The following is a 22,662-nucleotide window of genomic DNA, read 5'->3' as shown; positions in this document are numbered from 1 at the left end:
CCTGACCTCTTTATAACCTCTCCCTGTAATACTTGGTAGTTCTCTACTGAATAACTGCTTGTTGAGTATAGAAAGAATGAGTAAACATCTGGTTATGGGACCAGCTTAAGTGGATACAAAGCTGAATCTCTCTAGGAGGCACACTTCTATTCTGCATATGTATAAATGCATCTCCCTCACTGTTAAGCAAGATGTATGGTATTTGATCTGAATCCAGGGCAGACAGGAAATGTAAGTTTAAAACTCTGATAGATTCGCAGCTGCCCACTTCTTTTCCCTGTGCTTCCCTACCAGAGATCATGGCAATTTTACTGAAGTATTCAGAAGGTGATAAATTAACTCACTCATTCTTTTTTCAGTTTACAGCTATTAATCCAACCGAAGCCAGAGACTGGGTAGACCAAATAAGTTTCTTGCTGAAGGGTAAGTATCATTGATATAGGAGCAGTTGAAATTACCCAGCATGCAAATGATCTAGGGCTCCCTGTGAAGTACCAACATTTTTCCTGTCCATCATCACAAATGACAGCAATAGTAATAATCTCTCTCACTCTCACTCTTGCTCTCATCTCTCTCTCCCTCCCCCCCTCTCTCTTTCAGTCTACAAAGAGATTGCCAAATATTATCTCATTTGATCCTCTTAACAACCATGCAAACTTGGTGTTGTTATTATCCCCATTTTACAGATGAGGAATTGAGGCAAACAGGGTTAAGTGACTTGCCCAAGGTCACACAGCTAGTAAGTGTCTGGGGTCAGATTTGAACTCAAGTCTTCCTGACTGGGCCCAGCGTTTTATACAGTGTGCCACCTAACTGTCCTCAAAAAAAAAGGGAATGTCATAGTCTTTAATGATTAGAGATTATCTATCTAGTCTAGGCTCTTCTTTTTAAAACTAAGGAGACTGAGGTCCAAAAGGGAAGAAACAAGTAGTAGGCAGTCAGGAGACTTAATGGATAGAATGCTGATTTGGGAAGACTCTGAGTTCAAATATAGCTTCAGACATTTACTAGCTATGTGACTTTGAGCAAGTCACTTAATCTCTGTCAGCCTCAGTTTCCTCAGCTATCAAATGGGTATAATAGGTCCCACCCCATTAGGTTGTTGTGGGGTTCAAATGTGATATGTAAAATGTTTGCAAAGCTTAAAGCTATATAAATGTTACTTATTAGTGTGAGGAGTCCTATATCAATGGGCTTTTGGACTTGGGTTACAGTACCTTTGTTCAGTCATTTTTCACTTATATCCACATTTGGGGTTTTCTTGGCAGAGATACTGAAGTGATGCGTCATTTCCTTCTCTAGCTCATTTTACAGATGAGGAAACTGATGCAAACAGGGTGAAATGGCTGCCCAGAGTTACACAGGAAATGTCTAAGGTCAGATTTGAACTCAGAAGGATAAATCTTTGGGGCAGCTAGGTGGCGCAGTGGGTAGAACACCGGCCCTGGATTCAGGAGGACCTGAGTTCAAATCCGGCCTCAGACCCTTGACACGTACTAACTGTGTGACCCTGGGCAAGTCACTTAACCCCAGTTGCCTCACACACACAAAAAAAGAAAGAAAGAAAAAGAAGGATAAGTCTTCTTGACTCCAGGCCTGGTGCATCATATGCTATACAGCTGAAAGAGATCAGTGGTTCTCAAAGTGTGGTGTCGGGATCCTAGTGAGTTGCTGAGACCCTTTTAGGGGGTTTCTGAGATTAAAATTATTTTATAATAATATAAAGATGTTTACTTTTCTAATGTGGTAAAAATCAATAGATATGGCCCACACTAACAAATAGGGCAGCTCGGTAAATAGAATACTAAGCCAAGAGTCAGAAAGACCTGATTTCAAATCTGTATGACTCTGCGTAAGTCACTTAACCCTGTTTGCCTCAGTTTCCTCATCTATAAAATGAGCTGGGGAAGAAAATGGCAGACCACTCCAGGATCTTTGCCAAAATGGGGTCATGAAGACTCAGACGTGACTGGAAATGACTAAACAACAACAGAGGGAAGGGGTAGAGTCCTAAATAATTTTTAAGAGTATCAAGAGATGAGGCAGCTAGGTGGTGCAGTGGATAAAGCACCAGCCCTGGATTCAGGAAGACCTGAGTTCAAATCCAGCCTCAGACACTTGAAACTTACTAGCTGTGTGACCCTGCACAAGTCACTTAACTCTCATTGCCCCGCAAAAAGAGAGAGAGAGAGAGAGAGAGAGAGAGAATCAAGAGATTATAAAACCAAAAAGTTTGAGAACTGCAAATCGAGTCCAATGATCTGCCCTAATTACTAGTGCCCTCCATTCCGGGCTACCTTGTACTGCTTTGTACTGACTGCTTTGAATTTGAATGACTGTGTGACACGGGAGACATTGGCATGACCAGCACAGTATGCCCACTTCAAAGAAGGCGCCATGTTCTATGAGTAAAGCAGAATTGCAGTAACTCAAAAGAAACATGAGATGTGCACATTTAGAGACACTTCTACTCCACATGTACTTGTGGACGATTAGTGTCCAAAATAAGAGTTCAGATAGCTGATATTGGTCTGATCAGCCCCAGTCAGACATGCTGTATGTACTCTGGCCCCAACAAAGTGATGTCATTTTAGTCCTCTTTAAGAACAAAGGATGGGGGCAGCTAGGTGGCACAGTGGATAGAGCACCGGCCCTGGATTTAGGAGGACCTGAGTTCAAATCTGGCCTCAGACACTTAACACTTACTAGCTGTGTGACCCTGGGCAAGTCACTTAACCCCAATTGCCTCACCAAGAAAAAATCATACAACCATGAGACTGGGCACAAAACCTCTGACATCATCTAGGGGAACTAAGTCTGTGCCCATGATAAGTGGTACCAGGGAGATTCCACAGCCTGGTAGGGACTCATCCCTGTGGTTCATAACCACGAATTTCTCCCCTACCCCTAATCTAAGTCTAGCCTGCTATAATTTAGACCCCACTCCTTCCCATCCTACCCTCAGCAGACAGGCAGCCTAGAGCAGGTATTGTGGTGGGTTTATTCAGGATCCTGGAGGGTTAAAAACAGGCGGGTGGTTTGCCGGTCACCATTCCATTTGGGTAGGAGAGTAGCCTGAGGGGTGGTATCTCTGCTCTTAGAGCACCCTCTGCTGGACAGTATGGCCTCATGACAGGTCAGAGGCAGCGTGGTCTGGAAGGAGGCCCCTTGGCATTCACTGTCCTGACAGGTAAATAAGCCTAAACCCTAAATCCCTATATGAAACTATACGGTCTAGACAGTATTTGTTCACATATAGAGCAGCCAAGGCCCTGCCTCCTCTAGAAGAGGGAGCAAACCCCAATTTGGTGTTTAGCCTGTGAATTGGGGGAGGGGTGATTTCTCAGACCTGGAAATTCCACGTTTCATCCAGCCTCGAGCTTCTTTCATGGGTGAAAAGGAGCACGGCTGTGTTCATTGCAGAGTCGCCCCTCTTCCTCAGGCTGGGCCTTTGCCATCAGGAGAACATCACATATAATGAAGCAGAACTAGGCGGACACAAACATTGATGGAGACGACAGAGCACCACCGGCTGCTCTAGGTGCCCTGGATTTATGCGCCCAATATACTGCTAAGTGTGTAAGCCTCCATAAAGCTCAGTACAACTCCATTGAGCTTTACCCTGTGGTCCTGCCAGAATCCCACATTGAAGGAATTATCCATTCCATTTCTTTTTTAAAAAAAATAACAAAATAACAACATAGGAACCAAGCCACAAATGAGCCTTTGATCTTTTCCTCATATCAGGTGGCTCCAAAATTCTAGATGGAAACGGTTGCATGCCCGTTATTAAAATGCCAGATCCAGTGAAACATTGTTATTGCCCTGTGAAATCAAAGTCCAAAGACTTCACGTCCTTTCATTCCCCTGTCCTGTAAAGTACCCTCAGCTGGAGGGAAAGCAAAGAAAAAGGCTTTCGAGAGTACTCGGTATCCCACCTCAGAGACGAACCAGACATCTGCTTAATAAGAAGCACGTGGCCTTCTCCCTCCGGTGCCCTGATGCAGGCCTGTGGTGCTATGTCTCAGCATCACTGTGCAATGACCCACTTTACGGTCAACAGACTTTATAATTGCAAGAGGACATTGCTGTGACTGCAATTCATTTCTAGTCATTTCTGCCCACATTTATTAAACCCTCTACTCTGTGCAAGGACCCCTGCTAAGCACAGGGCCTGTAAAGACAAAAATGAAGCACTCCCTACCTTCAAGGAGTTTACATTCTACTAAGGAGATACAGCACCTTCTCTAGTAGGATGTCAAGAAGAGAGCAAGTACTAATTACTAGGTAGGGGCAGAGAGGGAGATCAAGGAAGGCTTCGTGGAGGAGGCAGCAAATGAGGTTTAGGTCTCTGAGGTAGAAATGAGAAGGGAATACATTCCAGACAAGGGAAAGAGGCAGTCATGTACAGGAAACAATGGCTATGTTGTAGAGGGTGGAAAGAGAAGAAATATGAAATAAGGTCATGGACCTGGAGGAGGAAGGTCCTCCGAGGTCAATGAGTGCAATCCACTTACTTTACAGATTGAAGTAACTAAGGCCCAGAGAAGAGGTGAGATTCGACAAAGGTCACACCAGCAATAAATGTGGTATGGGCACAGTGGATAGAGCACCGGCCCTGGATTCAGGAGGACCTGAGTTCAAACCCGGCCTCAGACACTTAACACTAGCTGTGTGACCCTGGGCAAGTCACTTAACCACAATTGCCTCACCAAAAAAATAAAAAATTTTTTTTAAAAATGTGGTATGGGATGCCAGCCCATATCCTCTGGCCCCAGAGCCAGAGCTCTGGAAAGATAGAAGAGGGGCTGGAAGGCAGGTTAAGGCAGGCTCTTCACACCAGTCTGAGAAGTCTGCATTCTATCCAGGAGGAAGCCACTGGGGATTTTTGAGTAAGAGGATGACTTGACCAGGTCTGTGTTTTAGAAATATCAGTTTGACATCTGGGGGAGGAGAAGAGGAAGGGGGAGAATTGCACCTCTGAGCTTTTCCATTTATTATTTCCTTGATCTACTTTATTTATATCTTTGAGGTTTTGGTGTTGGGTTTTGTTGTTGTTGTTGTTGTTGCTTTTATTCTGCTGTTTCGTTTTGTTCTAATCGGTTTAGGACCCATTGGAAGCCCTCTGGACCTTGGTCCAGCAAGGCCACTAACAAGATGTGCTGTATTCAGCTGCCAAAGCCACTGTTGTTTCCCAAAAGCTTCACATCTCTCAGAGAACCTCTGAGGATCCCTCTTCTCATTTCCTGCTTGCCAAGCAGTGCGAGCTTACCAGCATTCACTTCTCTGCCCTCTCTCTCTCTCTCTCTCTCTCTCTCACACACACATACACACACACACACACACACACACAGAGGCATATCCTCCCCCTACTTCCCCCCGCCAATGCTTTCCGAGGTTGCTTCATCCTGATCAAGTTTTATTGCAGAAAAGGATTTATGTTGATGGTTTAAACCTTACATGGTATTCATCTGGCCTTTTCTCTAGATTTCCTGCCACTGGGGCCCACATTAAAAATAACAGCGCTTAACCTAGTATTTCCATTTTCTTTTGACGTGTTTTATTCCCTGGACTTGCTTGTCTTCTTTGGCTCTTTTCCTTCTCTCCATGTTGATACCTGCCCATCCTTTGCCTTGGCAGATTTGAACTCCTTAACCATCCCTTATGAAGAGGACGAAGAGGAGACGTATGATGATATTGACGGCTTTGACTCCTCAAATGCCGGTCCACCCTGCAAACCTGTTATCTTTCCTGGGGAAAAGGAGCCTGTGATACAAGAGGACCAGGAGAAGGAGGAACAAGATGATATATATGAAGTCCTGCCAGGTGAGAAGACATAATGTTTACCTTCACTTCCAGTTTGGATATCTCTAGAACTCTTCAAAGGACAAGCCTGGATAGAGTAGGATAAGCTCTTCTCACCTTCTAAAAGGGAAGAAAAATGGGACCAGTCCTTGGGAATCTTCTTGGAGTCCCAGCATGAGAACTCTCTTGATCCAACAACAAGTTGAAGTTATATATTCTCAGAGTTGGAAGGGACCTTCAGGACCATCTACTCTACCTATCTAAAGCCTGGGTACAATATCCCAACAAAAGCTTTCATGTCATATGATTTAGATATAGTTGTGTGCTAATAAGTGTTTAACAGCTGGCTCTCCAGGGGAGAAAATGTACATACCAGACACCTTTAAATTTAACCTTCATTATTAAACATTTTATCCATCACTTTCTTAGGTCTAGGTCATCAAAACAAATCATTAAATCAAGCCTTGATTTGTAGTGTTTGCCTATTTCTGAGGTAAAAACACTCACATAGAAAATTTCACAATCAGTGGTGTGTGAGCCAGCTCCAGCACATCAGTACATAGATGCTAGTCTTCATCCCTCCTGTCTCCTTGTGGGAGCAAAGAATAAAATGTCTGGAGAGCCTGAAGTCCTTTTCTGCATCTACTACTGACTCACTGGGAAGTGTTGGGTGAGCCACTTCATTCTCTTCAAGTCTCAGCTTCCTTCTATGTGTAATAAATTATAAGAATGAATGATAGGGGAAGCCAGGTGGCACAGTGGATAAAGCACCAGCCCTGGATTCAGGAGGACCTGAGTTCAAATCCAGCCTCAGACATTTGACACTTACTAGCTGTGTGACCCTGGGCAAGTCACTTAACCCTCATTGCCCCACCAAAAAAAAGTGAATTATAGGGGTAGCTAGATGGCACAGTGGATAGAGAACTAACCCTGGTGTCAGGAAGACCTGAATTCAAATTTGACCTCAGACACTTACTAGCTTTGTGACCCTGGGCAAGTAACTTAGCCCCAATTGCCTTCCAAAAATAATAATAATAAAGGTAACCGTGGCATGATGAAGAGAGCTGACCTCAGGGTCAGAAAGACCTCCTACGCATTCTATCTGTGTGGCTTTGGGCAAGTTACTTAATCTTTCATCATTCTAGACAACTCTCTGGAACTATAAGTTGCACAGGAGGTGCCCACCTGCATTAGGAAGGGGAATTTCCTTAGCTAAGTGTTCCCTCTATTAATGAAATCACAGGTTCAGTCCCTATCCTGCTATTTGGCTTGGGAAGGAAGGAAGGAAGGAAGGAAGGAAGGAAGGAAGGAAGGAAGGAAGGAAGGAAGGAAGGAAGGAAGGAAGGAAGGAAGGAAGGAAGGAAGGAAGGAAGGAAGGAAGGAAGGAAGGAAGGGAGAGAAACAGAGAGAAAGAAAGAAAAAGGGAATGAAGGAAGAAAGGGAGGGAAGGAGGAAGGAAGGGAAGAAAGGAGGAAGAGGAGAGGAAAGGAGTATTTAAGCACTTACACTGGGCTAAGCATTAGACCTTACAGACATTATCTCAGAGAAAATATGCATTCACCTCAAAACTGTACAAAATATTTCAGAAGTCCAAAGGATAGGGAGAGGGATAAGGATTGGACAAGTGAATTCACTGATAGAAGGAACTCCTAGAAGAAGAAATTCCCTCTGCCGATGCAAGCAGATACCTTCTGTGTAAGTTATGGCCTTGGAGCCCTGAAATGGGGAGTAACTTAGCTAGGCTCCCTCAGCCAGCATGTGCCAGAGTCAGGACTGGAACCCAGGCCTTCCTGGTTCTGAAGCCAACTCTCTGCCATTCTCATCATTATTATTACTGTTGCACGTAGAAGAAAGGTAAGGCATGGAGAGAATGAGGTGACACCCAAGGCTTCACAACAAGCCAGTGGCAGATCCAGGATTTATTCCTTGTTTGTGGTACAAGGAAACAGGAGAGCCGGAGCCTAGCTTCCAGACCAGGGTTTCTTCCCCTTTCTTGTGTCCCTGACCCCTGTGACATCCTGATGAAGCCTATGAACCCCTTCCCAGAAGAATGCTATTAAATGCATCAAATAAAACTCAGAGGATTACAAAGGAAAATGATTATGTCAAACTCGAGTTACCAGAATATTATTACTAATAACCACAGCTAGAATTTACATAGCACATTAAGGTATGTGAAGTGCTTTGCAAATAGTATCTCATGTTATCCTCACAACAGCCCTGGAAGGCAGGTACTGTTATCCCCATTTTACCCTTAGGGAAACTGAAGCAGATAGAGGTTAAATGACTTGCCCAGGGTCACATAGCTAGTAATTATCTGAAGCCAGATTTGAATTCAGATTTTCCTGAGTCCAGGTCCAGCACTCTATCCACTGAGCCACCTTGAGGGTGCAAAAAAGAGAATGGACCTCAAGTTGAATAGCCCTAGTCTGTATTATGTGACATGGGGTCCTTTGTTGGGGATGTTGCACAGAGGAGCCATGCTTCAGATAAGGGGCTAGAGTAGACAACTTGAAGGCCCCTCTGTAAGTTTACCTTGGAGTCAGAAGAAGAGAGGGACTCACTAGAAACTTAAGTTAAAAATGCCATTAATGGGTGGGGGGGGGGGCTGAGCCAAGATGTCTGAGAGCAGCCAGTAAGCTGCCTGAGCTCTCCCAAGTTTCCCTTAAAAACATTAAATCAAGCCTCTAAACAGATTCTGAAACTACAGAACCTACAAAAAGACAGAGGGACACAATCTTCCAAACAGAGATAATTTAAAAGACTTCAGGAAAGGTCAGTCTCACTCCGGCAGGGGGGGAGTGAAATGCACCTCAGCACAGTGTGAAGGGGGTCAGGGCAAGTCAGTAGGAAGCAACTGAGGCCCCTTGATCCTGGCTTGGCAGGCTAGTGGTGCAGTGGGCCAGTGGTGAGATCCACCAGCACCAGCTGAGAGGGCAGGCTGCCAACTATGGGGCCACCCACAGGATGGGTGCGACCAGGCCTGGCCATCCCAGCAAGCGCCTGGAACAAGAACAGAGAGCAAGCCCAGGGTGGTGAGAAATCCACAAGCCATAGAGGCCTCAGAGTAGAAAGCCAGTGACACAGCCCCTATCTCCCAGCACAAGAAGCTTGAAACAATGACCCTGGTGCCCAAGGAGTGGACCTCAACTTAAAAAAAAAAAAAGCTGCAATATGAGCAAGAAACAAACAAACAAAAAGCTCTCACCATTGAGAGCTTCTGTGTCAACAGGGAAGAGCCAAACACAAACTCAGATGAGGAGAATACTCTCAAATTGCCTACAAGTGAAGCCTCAAGAGGGAAGTTGAATTGGTCTTAAGACCAAAAAGCCTTCTTAGAAGAGCTCAAAAAGGATTTTAAAAATTAATTGAGGGGCAGCTAGGTGGCGCAGTGGATAGAGCACCGGCCCTGGATTCAGAAGTACCTGAGTTAAAATCCGGCCTCAGACCCTTGATGCTTACTAGCTGTGTGACCCTGGGCAAGTCACTTAACCCCCATTGCCCTGCAAAAAAAAAAAAAATCAATTGGGAGAGGTAGAAGAAAAAATGGGAAGAGAAACGAAAGCAACACAAGAAAATTATGAAAAAAGAATCAGCAGCTTGGAAAAGGGAGCACAAAGATTGACTGAAGAAAACAATTCCTTAAAAAAAAATTCCATTAACATAGTATGTATACAAGAGGACCTGAGTTTAAATCCTGCCTCAGACATTTGACACTTACTAGCTGTGTGACCCTGGGCAAGTCACTTAACCCTCATTGCCCCACCCAAAAAAAAGAAAGTAAATAGGAAGGCCAGGATTTAGACCTGGTTCCTCCAATTCCAAATCCAGAGCCATGTATTGCCATGGCATCCCTCCTGGCTCCCTGAGCTTGACCAGAAGAGAAGGTCTGCTATAGCTTGCTGACATAGACTTCCTGGATACTACCACATAGCAGTAGAGTAGGGCATCTTTGGGAGGTCCATATGCATTTAGGCTGAGTCCTGTACTTTATAGAAAGTAGAAAATGAGTCTTTTTAATTGTGAGGTTAGTTAGACCACCGGCTCTTAAAAACCTATCCAGAAATCTCCACTCCTGCAGAAAATTGGCAAGAGCTCATTATTTCTGCTTTAGAAAATAGAGGTAAGCTGGAGTTTACAAGTCCTGGATGAACTTAGGGACTTAGGTAAAAAAACAAAACAAAACCAAAAACCCAGTACTAGGAGAGAGGAACAGCTGGTTGGCTGAAGAATGCTATTAGTAAGTTGCATCTAAAAGTTCCCCAAGGAGAGAATTCCTGCCTCCTGAAGCTGGAGCCTTTCTCTACCCTGAGCACTAGCCACAGTCCCCCTAAGTAAGCAGCCAAAGTGGCGAGGTCTCCAAGACCCCAGAACTCCTCCCTGGTTGGGTGGGGGCTTCAGACCCCACCCAACCAAGCCCTTGGGATCCCCAAACCTCTTTCTGTGCCACCTCCAGCCTGTGCCAATCCCCCGATTTCCGATGCTCTTTGTTGTGGTGTTTTATTATGTAAATGAAGTCTTGGTTGAGGTCGAGCTATTTCTTGTGTCTCAAGTTTAAAAAAAAAAATGATAATTTCCCCAGCAAGTCATCGTCGTTAATGAAGTTTTACAAAAACAGATACAACCGAAGGAAAATAAAATTTCACAGGTGATAAATTTTTCCAATTTCCCTGGCAGAATTCGATAGGATTGTTAAATTAAGAGTGAAGGTGTCTGTTAGAAAGCAACGAGCAGTGATGGGTAATTTTATAGAGTGGAAAATTGAATCAAATTGCTACATTAAAACACAGCTCCTCTGAGAATCTTCCCTTTCGCAGTCTGCGCCATTGCAACAGCAGGGGTGCAGAGATGGATCTAATTCACAACGCCATCTAAAAGGAGATGCACTCCCAAATTTGGCTAGGGTCTTCCTAATGATATCATACTCCAGCTCACCCCCTCCCCACCCAAGCTCAGGGAAGTATCCAGTTGACAATCTACTTTGGGGTTACAGCTGTGGAAGAGTGCTCTGTGGAAACCTCATTGAACAGATCTCTGGGAAAGAGAGAATAGTCTTTTCATTCACCATTCTTGGTCCTAAAAACAAGTGGGAATGGGGGGGAGGGGGTGGAGGGGGTGACTCAGAGATTGGTGGAACAAGGCAAGAGAAAAGAAAAACAGCCAGTACTTCCACCCGGGCGCACTGAGGAAATGAAATCATTTGGGTGTTGGCCTCCTAGCCTAGGTGGGAGCCTACGTGATTGGATCCTTCATTACCATCCCTTCCCCTTTCTTCTGCCTCCCTCCCCAGCCAATGTGGAAGTGCCCTGGGTAGGAGGGCATACTGCCAAAATTCATGCCAACTTGGATGAGTTTCACTGGATCCAAGGGGGTTGCCCTGGCAAGCAAACCAGTCTGTTTTATGTTGGAAAGAGACAAATTCCATGTCCAGAAGAGCTGTCCGGTCTGGAGGTGGAAAGCCTAATGGGAAATGGCCCATGCCAATGCGAAGAGGAAAGCCCCATCTCTTTTCTCTCCAGAAGGATAGCGGAGCTGGAGCCTCAGTATTTCCCAAGGAAAATGCAGCACTGGCTTCCCAGGTCCCCTCCTAAAAGCCTCCATCCATCAGCACACTTACAGGGCGCCTTGCAGCTGGGAGATATTGGCATTTAATTATTATATTAATGTTTCGGCCACAATTCTTCATCTCTCGGCTTCCACTCCACACAGTTTGGTGCTTCTGGAGTTCCTTTGAGAGCCTTAACTGTACCACACTAGGGGCCCTCAGAGGAGGGAGGGAGGCAGGGAGAGAGAGCACAATGGAAAGATCTTCTCCCTCCCTGGCTCTCTGCCCTCCTCTCACTGTCCTATTCCCCCTGCATTCCTTCCCCATCATTGGGCTGCACACCAAGTAATGGCAGCAATTTAGAGATGTGACCATTCGACTTTGGGCAGAAGTTTCCCCCCACTATAAGGTTAGAGACTACACAGACCTCCCCCAAGCAGCCCCTAGACCAGGGTTTCTTAACCTCAGGTCCATTGATCCCCAAGGAATCCCAGGATAGATTTCAGAGGGTTCATGAACTTGAATGAGAAAAAAATTACATGTTCATTTCAATGTACTCAGTTTCCTTTGTAATCTTAAGAATTTTATTTTATTCATTTAAAAGCATTATGCTGAAAAGAGTGAGGGGAGGTCTACAGGCTTCACCAGAGTTACCAAAGGGGCCCATGACACAAAATAAAAATTAAGGACCACTGCCTTAAACAGTCTAGTTAAACATTTTCAGCTCTGTGTGTGTGTGTGTGTGTGTGTGTGTGTATGTGTTTAAAGCAGGTGAGATTTAAAATCCTGAGCAGATGGGATGCCGGGCATACCTTCTGCTCAGGCCCATTTTTACTGCAGGGGCCAGGTGCTGGGTACAGGGACAGCCGACAGTCGATGTTGGATTGTGCTAACGTGGCAGCCCCATTCACAGAGTCAAATAGCTCCTGCCCCTAATATCTGGTACATTATCACAGGTAAATCGGCTTTATGAAGGATACTGGGCACTGACATTCCTTCTAATCCCCAGCCCCTGCAGGAGAGAGACTTCCACATGCTCAAGATGGGAAGCTATATAATTGAGATCTCCCTCTTGCCCCAAAGTACCGATGGACTTCATGATGAATAGGAGGAGGGTCTGATACCTTGTCAGTGTCGTAGAAACTCTTCTCCCAAGTAGGATCAGAACCCAGGAGGTGAAGTGATCCACCTAGGATCGCAGCCAGCATCAGTGGGATTTGAACCCAGGTCTTCCTGACTCCAAACCCTGCAGCATTCTACCCAGTGTGGGCTTGATGAAAGGCAAATAAAAATGATTACAACATCTGAACCATCAAGGAGAACCTGGTGTACAAGTGCATTTGTGTCGGGATTGTGCCACTTTGGGAGTAGCTCTGAGACGCTCCTTCCTCTGGGGTGAAGCTGGGGCATATGAGGTTTTCGGCTGGACCAGAGCGATGTTGGCCACAACAAGGATATTGAAAGCCCTGGTTTTAAGCCAGCTATCCCATGGGGCTGCTGCACATCCGTGCTGAGCAGATGGGGACCCTTGATTTTAAGATCGCATTTGAAATAGATTAAACCACAGGGAACCACAGCCCGAAAGCATGAAAGTAATGCAGAGAAAATGGGAGGCCTTCACAGAGGGCCCTTTCCCACCCCCAGATGACGTTATTTTGCAGGCAACTATGGACCCACGTTTGTGAGTCAGGATACCCCCACAAAGGCCACCTTTATCAGGTTCTGCTTTGTATGGGGTCTTGGGGCTGGAATCCAGCAAGGCCCCTGAGAGATGCCATTAAGTATCTGTAGCTGGACCTGCTGCTGCAGCTGTGATAGCAACAGGATAGAGCTCTGTTCTCTGGAGAGATTTCCAGTAAGCTGAGAGAAAAAAGAGATGAAGAAGCCACCCTGGGAATTTCTGTGTACATTCCAGGGCTGCCCACACTGCCCCCAAAGGGATTATTACAGACCTCTAAAACAGACTACTTTATAATAATGCATATTAGTTTAGTTTGGTTTTTTTAAAAATTGAGGACTCGTTTGAAAACCATGCTTCCTGTAGAATCTTTTGTTTCTGCTATTGAGCTGTCAACCCAAAGGAAGGGGAGTGTTTCTAAGTGGTTTAACTACTTTTTTGCGTTTTTGTGTATGAGTGGGTATGCGGGTGTAGAGATGGTGTGTGTGTGTGTGTGTGTGTGTGTGTGTGTGTGTGTGTGTGTTTGAAGGCTCATGAAAAGAGCTACTTCCATTTTCAAAAGAGCAAAGTTGCACAGAAGGAGACACACACAAGGTAGAATTTACAGGTATTTTTCAGCAGCACTAAAGGTCTGCTTTCATAGGAAGGTGACTGGGCACTAGCTGGGTGAAATATTCAACTCAGCAGGATCCCCCAGAGGAGATAGGATGCAAATGATGACAGGTGCCAAGAGCAGAGGTGACAGGTGCACCATCAGAGAGCTCTGACTACTAACCATGCCTTTCAGGAATGACTGAAAAGTGGCTGAGCTTTCTCTAAGATGCATAACATACCTCTGCTATGCTATGTAGTAGTTTTTCCATTTCTGTTTTTTCTTTGTATTCCTTTTGCTCCTTGGACTCATCCATCTTTGCATGTTTGGCAGATCTATCATCAGCGCCCTACATTGCATGGTTTAGATGCACTTGTCCCTCATTACATTTCTGTTGCTTTGCTTTGTTTGGAGGAGGAAGTGATTTCTCCCCCATCCCTACCCCAACTTCTTTTGGGAACAAGGTATTTTAACTGTTCTTTCTGTCTCTCTTTATCTAGAGGTATCAAAGCAAGGCTTCAGAAAGAAGCCTTAGGAAGTTCCCCTCTGTATATCCCTTCGAGGTGGATCTCCTCCTTTTTACCCCTTCATTAGAAATACAGTCACTGAGGGGGGCAGCTAGGTGGCGCAGTGGATAGGGCACCGGCCCTGGATTCAGGAAAACCTGAGTTCAAATTTGGCCTCAAAAAAAAAAAAATTTGGCCTCAGACACCTGACACTTACTAGCTGTGTGACCCTGGGCAAGTCACTTAACCCTCATTGCCCTGCCCCCCCCAAAAAAAGGAAATACAATCACTGAGCCAACAATTTGGAATGGAATCTATTCTTCATAGACTGGATGCCCATTTGGTACTGCTCTGTCTCACAAACTAACACTGTTTACATGGACTTCCTTCATCACCTTCTTAGTTGACAGTCTCTCATCTTCACACAGAGACTGTCCCCACATGCCTGGCACACACTCCCTCCCTATGTCTTTCCTGTTTCCCCTAGTTATTTATGCCTTCTCTTCCCATCCCAATTACTTGATATTTCCTTTTTACATATTTTGTATTTATTTATCTGTCCTATCCCTGTAGAATTATACTGGGTCCCATCCCTGTAGAATATAAGATCTTGAGGGCAGGACCATTTCTTTTTTTAAAAAATAAAAGTATTTTATTATTTTCCAGTTACATGTAGAGATAGCTTTCAGTATTTGTTTACATAAGATTTCCAATTTCAAATTTTTCTCCCTCCCCCAGACAGCAGGCAATCTGATATAGGATATATGTATGTGTATATATATATATATATGTATATGTATATATATGTATATATATACACATATATACATATATATACACACACACATATATATATACATAACAACATTGAACATATTTCTGCATCAGTCATGCTATAAGAGAAGAATCAGAGCAATAAGGAAAAACCTCAAAATAGAAAAACAACAGCACCAAAAACAAAAGAAATAGTATGGTTCAATCAGTATCCATATTCCATAGTTCTTTTTTTTTCTGGATTTGGAGAGCCTTTTCCATCATGAGTTCCCTGGAACTCTCTTGTACCATTGTATTGGTGAGAAGAATCCAGTCCATCACAGTTGATCAACACACAATGTTGATGATACTGTGTATAATGTTCTTCTGGTTCAAGGGCAGGACCATTTCATTTTTATCTTTGTATTTCTAGTACTTGCTTAGCTTTAAGTAGCTACATATGGTAGGTGCCAAATAAATGCTTACTGAACAAAGGAATGAATGGGGACATTTGGATATTTGGGACCAAGGTAAAGCATTTAATGTAAATTTAGAGACCAATCATATCATGAAGCTAGTTGCTTGATAACCATCTGAGGTTAAGGGTTTCCATGTCACCTTGAAAGACCATTCTTGTCTATGGCTGAGAATGACATTTAATACAAAGTTTATACCTGACATGTTTTACAAGGCTTTATGATAGAAAATGCTGAATGACGTTTTTATTAGAAGAGAAGTTCAGCAAATATTTTAGCATAAAATAAGCCTTTTCATTGTAGTTGATTAAAAACTAAAATTATGACTCAAGTAGAAGGGATGAACAGGGAATGAGAACTTTATTTGTTTGAAGGGGTTTGGCAGGGAGTATGCGAGTTTTAGCCAGCAGCCTTCTTTCCTGTGAGGTTTGAAGGTCATTAGTTCCTGTTCTAATCAAGAATCCTGGCTAGATTATCAAAACTAAAATAATCAGCCCAAATATCACATAACACAAAGAGAGTCCCTCACTTCAGTGATAAAATAGTGGCCAAACCAAGTCATCAGCTAGCCAATTGGCAATCACTGGTAATGCATGGAGCTAAAAAGCTACTAGTAGGGTATACAGGAGAAATATGGAGGAGCCAGCTCAAACTGACTCTCACAACTGTTAAAGTTGTTAATTTTTCAGTGTGAACATTTATACCACAAGAATCAAAGCTTGATTTGTAGATTTGTCTAGACTGAAGAAAATGTAAGTAATCCAGATTAAATTTAAAAGTGTGTAATGGGTATATTCTTCCCCTCTCCCACCTCACCCCCAAACTGGCTGTTAAACATTTACACCCACATCTCTATTATAGGATATGCCTTTTTTTAAAAAATATTGAGTTCCAAATTCTCTCCCTTCCTCTCGATCCTCTTCCCACCGATTGAGAAGGCAAGCAATATGATAGCCATCCTACATGTGAAGTCATGTAAAACATATTTCCATATTAACCATGTTGCAAAAAAGGGGGAAGGGACAAGAACATAAAGTGGAAAAACTATGTTTTAACCTGTACTCAGCATTCATCAGTTCTTTTTCTGGAGGTAGATAACATTTTTCATCATAGATCCTTTGGAATTATCTTGCATCATCATCTTGATCAGAATAAGCTAAGTCTTTCATGGATGATCATCACACAATGTTGCTGTTACTATGTACACTGTTCTCCTGGTTCTGCTCACTTCACTTTAAATCAGTTCATGTAAGTCTTTCCAGGTTATTCTGAAAGCATCCTGCTTATCATTTCTTATAGCACAATAGTATTCCATCACAATCATATACCACAACTTGTTCATCCATTCCCCAATTTATGGACATTTCTTCAATGTCCCATTCTTTGCCACCACAAAAAGAGCTGCCGTAATCATTTTTGTACATTTTCCTTTTTCTTTGATCTCCTTGGTGAATATTTGTAGCAGTGATATTTCTGGGTCAAAGGGTACGCACAGTTTTTTGGACACATTTCCAAACTGTTCTCCAAAATGATTGGACCAGTTCACAACTCCACCAACAGTGCATTTGTCTCCCTATTTTTCTACATCCAGGGTATGCCTTTCACTGATTTTTTAAAATTGTTCTCAGCTTGGACTGTGAGATGTGTTCATGATGTGGACATGCTCCATTCTTAGAGATCCTGGGGCACAATTCAATAAATTTAATTCAACTTTTATTAAGCACCCACAGTGGCATGCAAATTACTTAGAACAAGCAATAAATTTGCTATGATTTCATTTTGTGACAGCAATGGTCATGTTTGTGTGACACTAAGTTGACTTAAAACATGTGACCTTGACCTTATGAAACTGGATTCAGCTGGTTTTCTCACCCAAGTATTTGATTTTAAGTCATACACACATTTCGTTGTTCTCCTTTGTTGCATTTTTAATTCTGTGGTTTTAAAGAATAGATATATGGAAATATGCAAAGCTTGTAGCTCTGAAAGAACATACTTCAACAACTGTTAGAAATATTGCAGCAACTGTTGGTTTGGAGAAGTCAAGCATTTCAGAAATCAGTGAAACACAGTTAGTCATACTGAAGTACAAAGAAAAGTGTGGTGGAAAACACAAACTAAGAACTAATAAACTATTGGTGTAAGACGGGCTAATTAATTCTCAGAAAACAAACAAAGACCTACAATAGGACCTGACATCTGTAGGAGCTGTTATTGATTTTTCTATACTGAGACACAGGCTTCTTGAAGTTGAAGGTAGAAGACTAATTTTTTAATTTTATGACCATTTCTTGTTAATGGGAAAAAAATGTGTGTCTTGAACAAGACAATATAAAGACTGGAGTGCTAATGATTGGAAAAAGGGGATTTTTCTAGTGAAATTAACTTTTCTGTTTAAGGTTATATCAAAACTTTTGGGGCAGCTAGGTGGCACAGTGGATGGAGCATCGGCCCTGGAGTCAGGAGTTCAAATCTGGCCTCAGACACTTAACACTTACTAGCTGTGTGACCCTGGGCAAGTCACTTAACCCCAATTGCCTCACTTAAAAAAAAAAAAGAAAAAAAAGAAGGTCTTATCAAAACTTTTGTCAGAAGAAGTCCGGGGCAGCTAGATGGCACAGTGGATAGAGCACTGGCCCTGGAGTCAGGAGGACCTGAGTTCAAATCCGGCCTCAGACACTTAACACTTACTAGCTGTGTGACCCTGGGCAAGTCACTTAACCCCAATTGCCTCACTAAAAAAAAAAGAAGAAGAAGAAGTCCAAATATACCTATAAAATCTAAGCGCCCAAAAACATTTGAGAGAGTTTTACTTCCAGTGAGTCTGAAGGTCTTGTCCTCATTGAGGAATAACTTGTGATAACTATTGATATATTGAGAATCAAAATTGTTCTAAAATTACAGAAATTCCCACCTGGAGATGGAATACTGCAACATTACTTTGTACCATGCTGTACATCATTAAAGATTTTTTAATATTTCCAAGAGATGGAGATAAAAGTGCTTTAGTGATCTGGGAACTCACATAATTTAAACCCCATTGAAAACCTAGGGGTTATTGTTAAGGCTAGACTAGGAGGAATAGATTGTTTATCAAAGGTACACTTAATATCCAGTATGGAAAAAGTGTGGTTTCACAATGTAGACTAATTCTTGTGACCTTAATGACAAATAACACAAAACAAGCAATTGCAACAAAAGGAGAACATAACACATATAAGTTTTTTGACAAAACTGTAAACATTTTAAGGTTTACTGTATAAGTTAATAAATATAAATATTTTACTTTGTCCCACTTAATCTGCCCACCACTTCATAAGGTACAAGTGCAGTAGGGACTAAGAATATAGAAATGAAAAACCACACCTGCCCTAAAGGAGCTTGTGGTTTACTAGAAGAAATGAACATATACCCAGATAGCTATATAATGCCTATCACTCTGACTGACAATATCATCCAAGATTACCCCTGGCTACCCAAGTCAAGTTGTTGGACTCTCACCCACCCTCATCTACTCTGGCAAGTATAGTGTTAGATGGCCCAAATGTGGGGCCTAAGGCTGCCAGGACCACATCTAAAATAGTAGAGTTTATTGGTGATAGTGAATGGCCAGAGTTTCCTTTTTTTCCTAGGTAACTTCAAAGACTTAGTAGAAGATAGGGTGTCTGATCTGGAAATGAACAGCATAGACAAGCAGACTTTTTTTTTTTCTTTCCATTTTTGTGCCTTGACCAGATTAAGTGCTGTTGTCTGAAAGGATAAAGGAATCAAGTTTGGGTTGTCTTTTTTATCATTGCAAATACATTTACATTCTCCTATTTTACAAATGCAAAGAGCAGGCAAGCCACTTTCAATAATTTATTTTAAAATCAATGCTAATGAGGTTATGTCTCGTCAGTGGCCGAGTTTTACAATAAAGTCTGATTTATTTAGAAAAGATCTTTGGTGTAGCTTCTCATCTAATGGCGGGGGAGGAGGAGGTAGAATAGCAGTCATGGTGACCCTACAACTTCGGATCCAATTTGTAATTCACAGTGGAGATCTGACCTAATTTACATTGATTAGAATTGGGAAGAGGAGACAGCTGGGCCAGGCAGTAGAGGTAGAGTAAACTCTCTTTAGAAAGTGCCTAAACACAGCAAATTGTATCTCTCTTTCTCTCTGTGTGATTGAATTGCATGGGATCAGCAAAAGGGCAGTCCCTTCTTCACTTTAGCAGGTGTCTCTGAACCTGAAAATATCCAGAGAACTCTCACTTCAATATTTTCCTCCATGTGAAGCCAATGAATAAGAAGAGAAGAAACCCCAAAAAATGGCAGAAGGGAGAAGGAATAGGGAGTCTAAAGAATGTTCTCTGTGTGTTCTGTGTGATTTATTTCATCGTGGTCTATTTCCTATCCTCAGGTGTCACCTCCATCATCTCCCATCTCTATCCTTCATCTTAGTCAGGGCATAAGTAGGATGTTCTGTCTGGGAGAATTTAGTTGTAGATAGGAGTTAAGTAAGATTGCTGCTTTTACTAAAGGATGTAACCAGTTTGAAAGGAAAAAGTGTATTGGAAAATTATAACTTGTGACATCAATCGCTTCCACCTTCCTGCCCTACCCCCACCCACCCAGTATCAAGCCTTAAATTTAAATTCTAAAAAATTCATTCTATGCAATGAGGCCACTTCTTTAAAGCTATATAATTTGTTTTTGTTTTTGTTTTTTTATTAAAGGCAATGAAGTGTGGTAGATAAAATGCTGGGGGGTTAAATCCAGGAAAACCTGGCTTCAAACCCTACCTTTCACTCTTTGCTAGCTGTGTGATTCTGAACAAGTTCTTATAACATATATCAAGCTTGGGCAACACCCTAGGACTTAATTAGCAAGTCATAAACTGGGTTGTGACCTACAAGTTTCCACATCAGGTATTCTCTATACTGATGAAATCAGATAGCCTTCTTATATTTGAGTAAAGTTTTTGGATATTTAAAAATAATTTATCTTCCAAATGTTTGTGTTCAAGGACTGTCTTCTCTTGCCTATATTCTTTGTGTATAGTTCAGCTAGGCTGAAGCCATGATGTACACAAGCCCTTTGATATAATCCGTAAAATTTGCTACAACTTCCTAGTCATCTCAGGTCCTTAGGTCATGATGAAGTGGCTTTCTTTTTTTTGGTGAGGCAGTTGGGGTTAAGTGACTTGCCCAGGGTCACACAGCTAGTAAGTGCCAAGTGTCTGAGGCCGGATTTGAACTCAGGTCCAGTGCTCTATCCGCTGTGCCACCTAGTTGCCCCATGAAGTGGCTTTCTAATCGCCTAAGGACAAATTTAGAGCAGCTAGGTGGTGCAGTGGATAGAGCAGTAGGGCTTGGAGTCAGGAAGATCTGAGTTCAAATCTAGCCTCAGACACTAGCTATGTAACCCTGAGCAAGTCACTTAATCCCTATTTGCCTCAGTTCCTCATCTGTAAAATAGGGACACACTGGAAAAGGAAAGGGCAAACCACTCTAGTATCTTTGCCAATAAAAATCCATGTATAGAAGCAGCTAGGTGGCACAGTGGATAGAGCACCGGCCCTGGATTCAGGAGGACCTGAGTTCAAATCCGGCCTCCGCCACTTATCACTTACTAGCTGTGTGACCCTAGGCAAGTCACTTAACCCCAATTGCCTCACCAAAAACAAAACAAAACAAAACAAAAAAATCCACGTTTAGAGGGGCAGCTAGGTGGTGCAGTGGATAAAGCACCAGCCCTGGATTCAGGAGGACCTGAGTTCAAATCCAGCCTCAGACACTTGACACTTACTAGATGTGTGACCCTAGGCAAGTCACTTAACCCTCATTGCCTCGAAAAAAATTTTTTTTTTTAAATCCATGTATAAGTCCATAGGGTCATGAAGAGTAAGACACAACTGAACAATAACAGAAGACAAATGGGTTTTTTTTAATTTTTTAAAGCTTTCCCACAGGAGAAAAAAAGCTCACCACACCTCACAGTGCCTATCTGACACTGCTTTGTGTGGAGGCAAGGGGTTCTTTCTACCCTAAGTTAAATGCTGTATCCATGTTGATAGATAAATAAGACATTGACTAAGGCTAAGGGTCTGCTCAGTGCCAGGCACTGTGCAAAGCCCTGGGGATACAAACCTAAAATAGTCCTTACCCTCATAGGGTTTACATTCTAATGAATAAAACAATGCAGTAAAAGGAGTGAGGGGTATGGGAGTCACCAGGGCAAAAGCTTGGTGTTGGGATGGCTAGAAAGTTGCTTAGAGACCTGGTTTCCAGCAAGAACCAGTATCCATTCTCTACTACTGTTAAGTAAATCTCCTTTTGTTAACTGTTGAACACCCTACCAGTGTCTCATTTCATTCCCATATTAGACCTCAACTAGCAGGGAAGGTAGGTAAGGAAGTGTATAGAGAGTCTGGAGTCCGAAAGACCTGAGTTCAAATCCAGCCTCAGATACTTACAAACTGCGTGACCCCAAGCAGGTCACTTAACCCTGTTGGCCTCAGTTTCCTCACCTGTAAAATGAGCTGGAGAAGCAAATGGCAAACCACTCCAATATCTCTGTCAAGAAAACCCCAAATGGGGTCACGAAGAGTCAGACACAACTGAATAACACCACCACCAAGGAAAGGCCTGAGTCAGGCCCTGCCCATGAGAGCTGGTCATGTGTCAAGAGTTAGGAACAATCAGTCTACAATCTGCATGCTTTATTAGTGTCCTCTAAATGTTAGAAGAAAGCAAGAGAGCTAACACACAAAGCAATGTTAAGGGAGGGCACGGACGAGAGGGATGCAGGATGGGTTGTACTCAGGAACACTGAAGGAAAGAGCTTTGGGGATGAAATCCCAGTTCAACGTGTGTATCTAAATATTGGCAATTAGCTACATAGGAAGGAGCATCCCACCCTTCTACCAATGGAGCTCACTTTCCTTACTCCTCTCGGCTAGGGCCAAGTGCCAAGTGATAAACCTGCTTGATTATTTCCCTCTTTGAAATGACTTCATTTGTTGCCCACCTAGAAAGCTTCCCCCAGCCCCTCCGCCATACTGTATCCCTACTCTTCAAGGCCTTGCAAAACTTTTTATTGTTTTGTTGATTGTCTAGACATGGAAATTCAACAATCTGTTAATAATACAGATAAACTTAAATTTGTGGCATTCATTTCTGCCCCCCAGAAAAGTCTAGTTGTTGAAACACTTACCAAGTATACCCTTGTACTGCTCTGTAAACATTGCTCAAGTGAAGACTCAGGGAATGAAGTCATCACCAACAATAATCATAATAACTGGCATTTTTAGAGCACTTGAAG

General features: G+C 42.8%; 1 protein-coding gene across 1 annotated transcript in view; it reads left to right on the top strand.

Annotated features, from left to right (window-relative positions):
• Window positions 1–22,662, top strand: part of SKAP1 (src kinase associated phosphoprotein 1) — a 376,479-nt gene that overhangs the window by 314,816 nt on the left and 39,001 nt on the right. Inside the window, exons 8-9 of the mRNA XM_043962576.1 lie at window positions 360–423; window positions 5,641–5,826. Coding sequence (XP_043818511.1) covers window positions 360–423; window positions 5,641–5,826 — 250 coding nt within the window. The remainder of the gene's footprint in view (window positions 1–359; window positions 424–5,640; window positions 5,827–22,662) is intronic.

This window comes from Dromiciops gliroides, chromosome 4 (assembly GCF_019393635.1).
Source record: "Dromiciops gliroides isolate mDroGli1 chromosome 4, mDroGli1.pri, whole genome shotgun sequence".
Taxonomy (NCBI): domain Eukaryota; kingdom Metazoa; phylum Chordata; class Mammalia; order Microbiotheria; family Microbiotheriidae; genus Dromiciops; species Dromiciops gliroides.
Note: the sequence above shows the minus strand (reverse complement) of the source record. Positions and strands in the feature narration are given on the sequence as shown.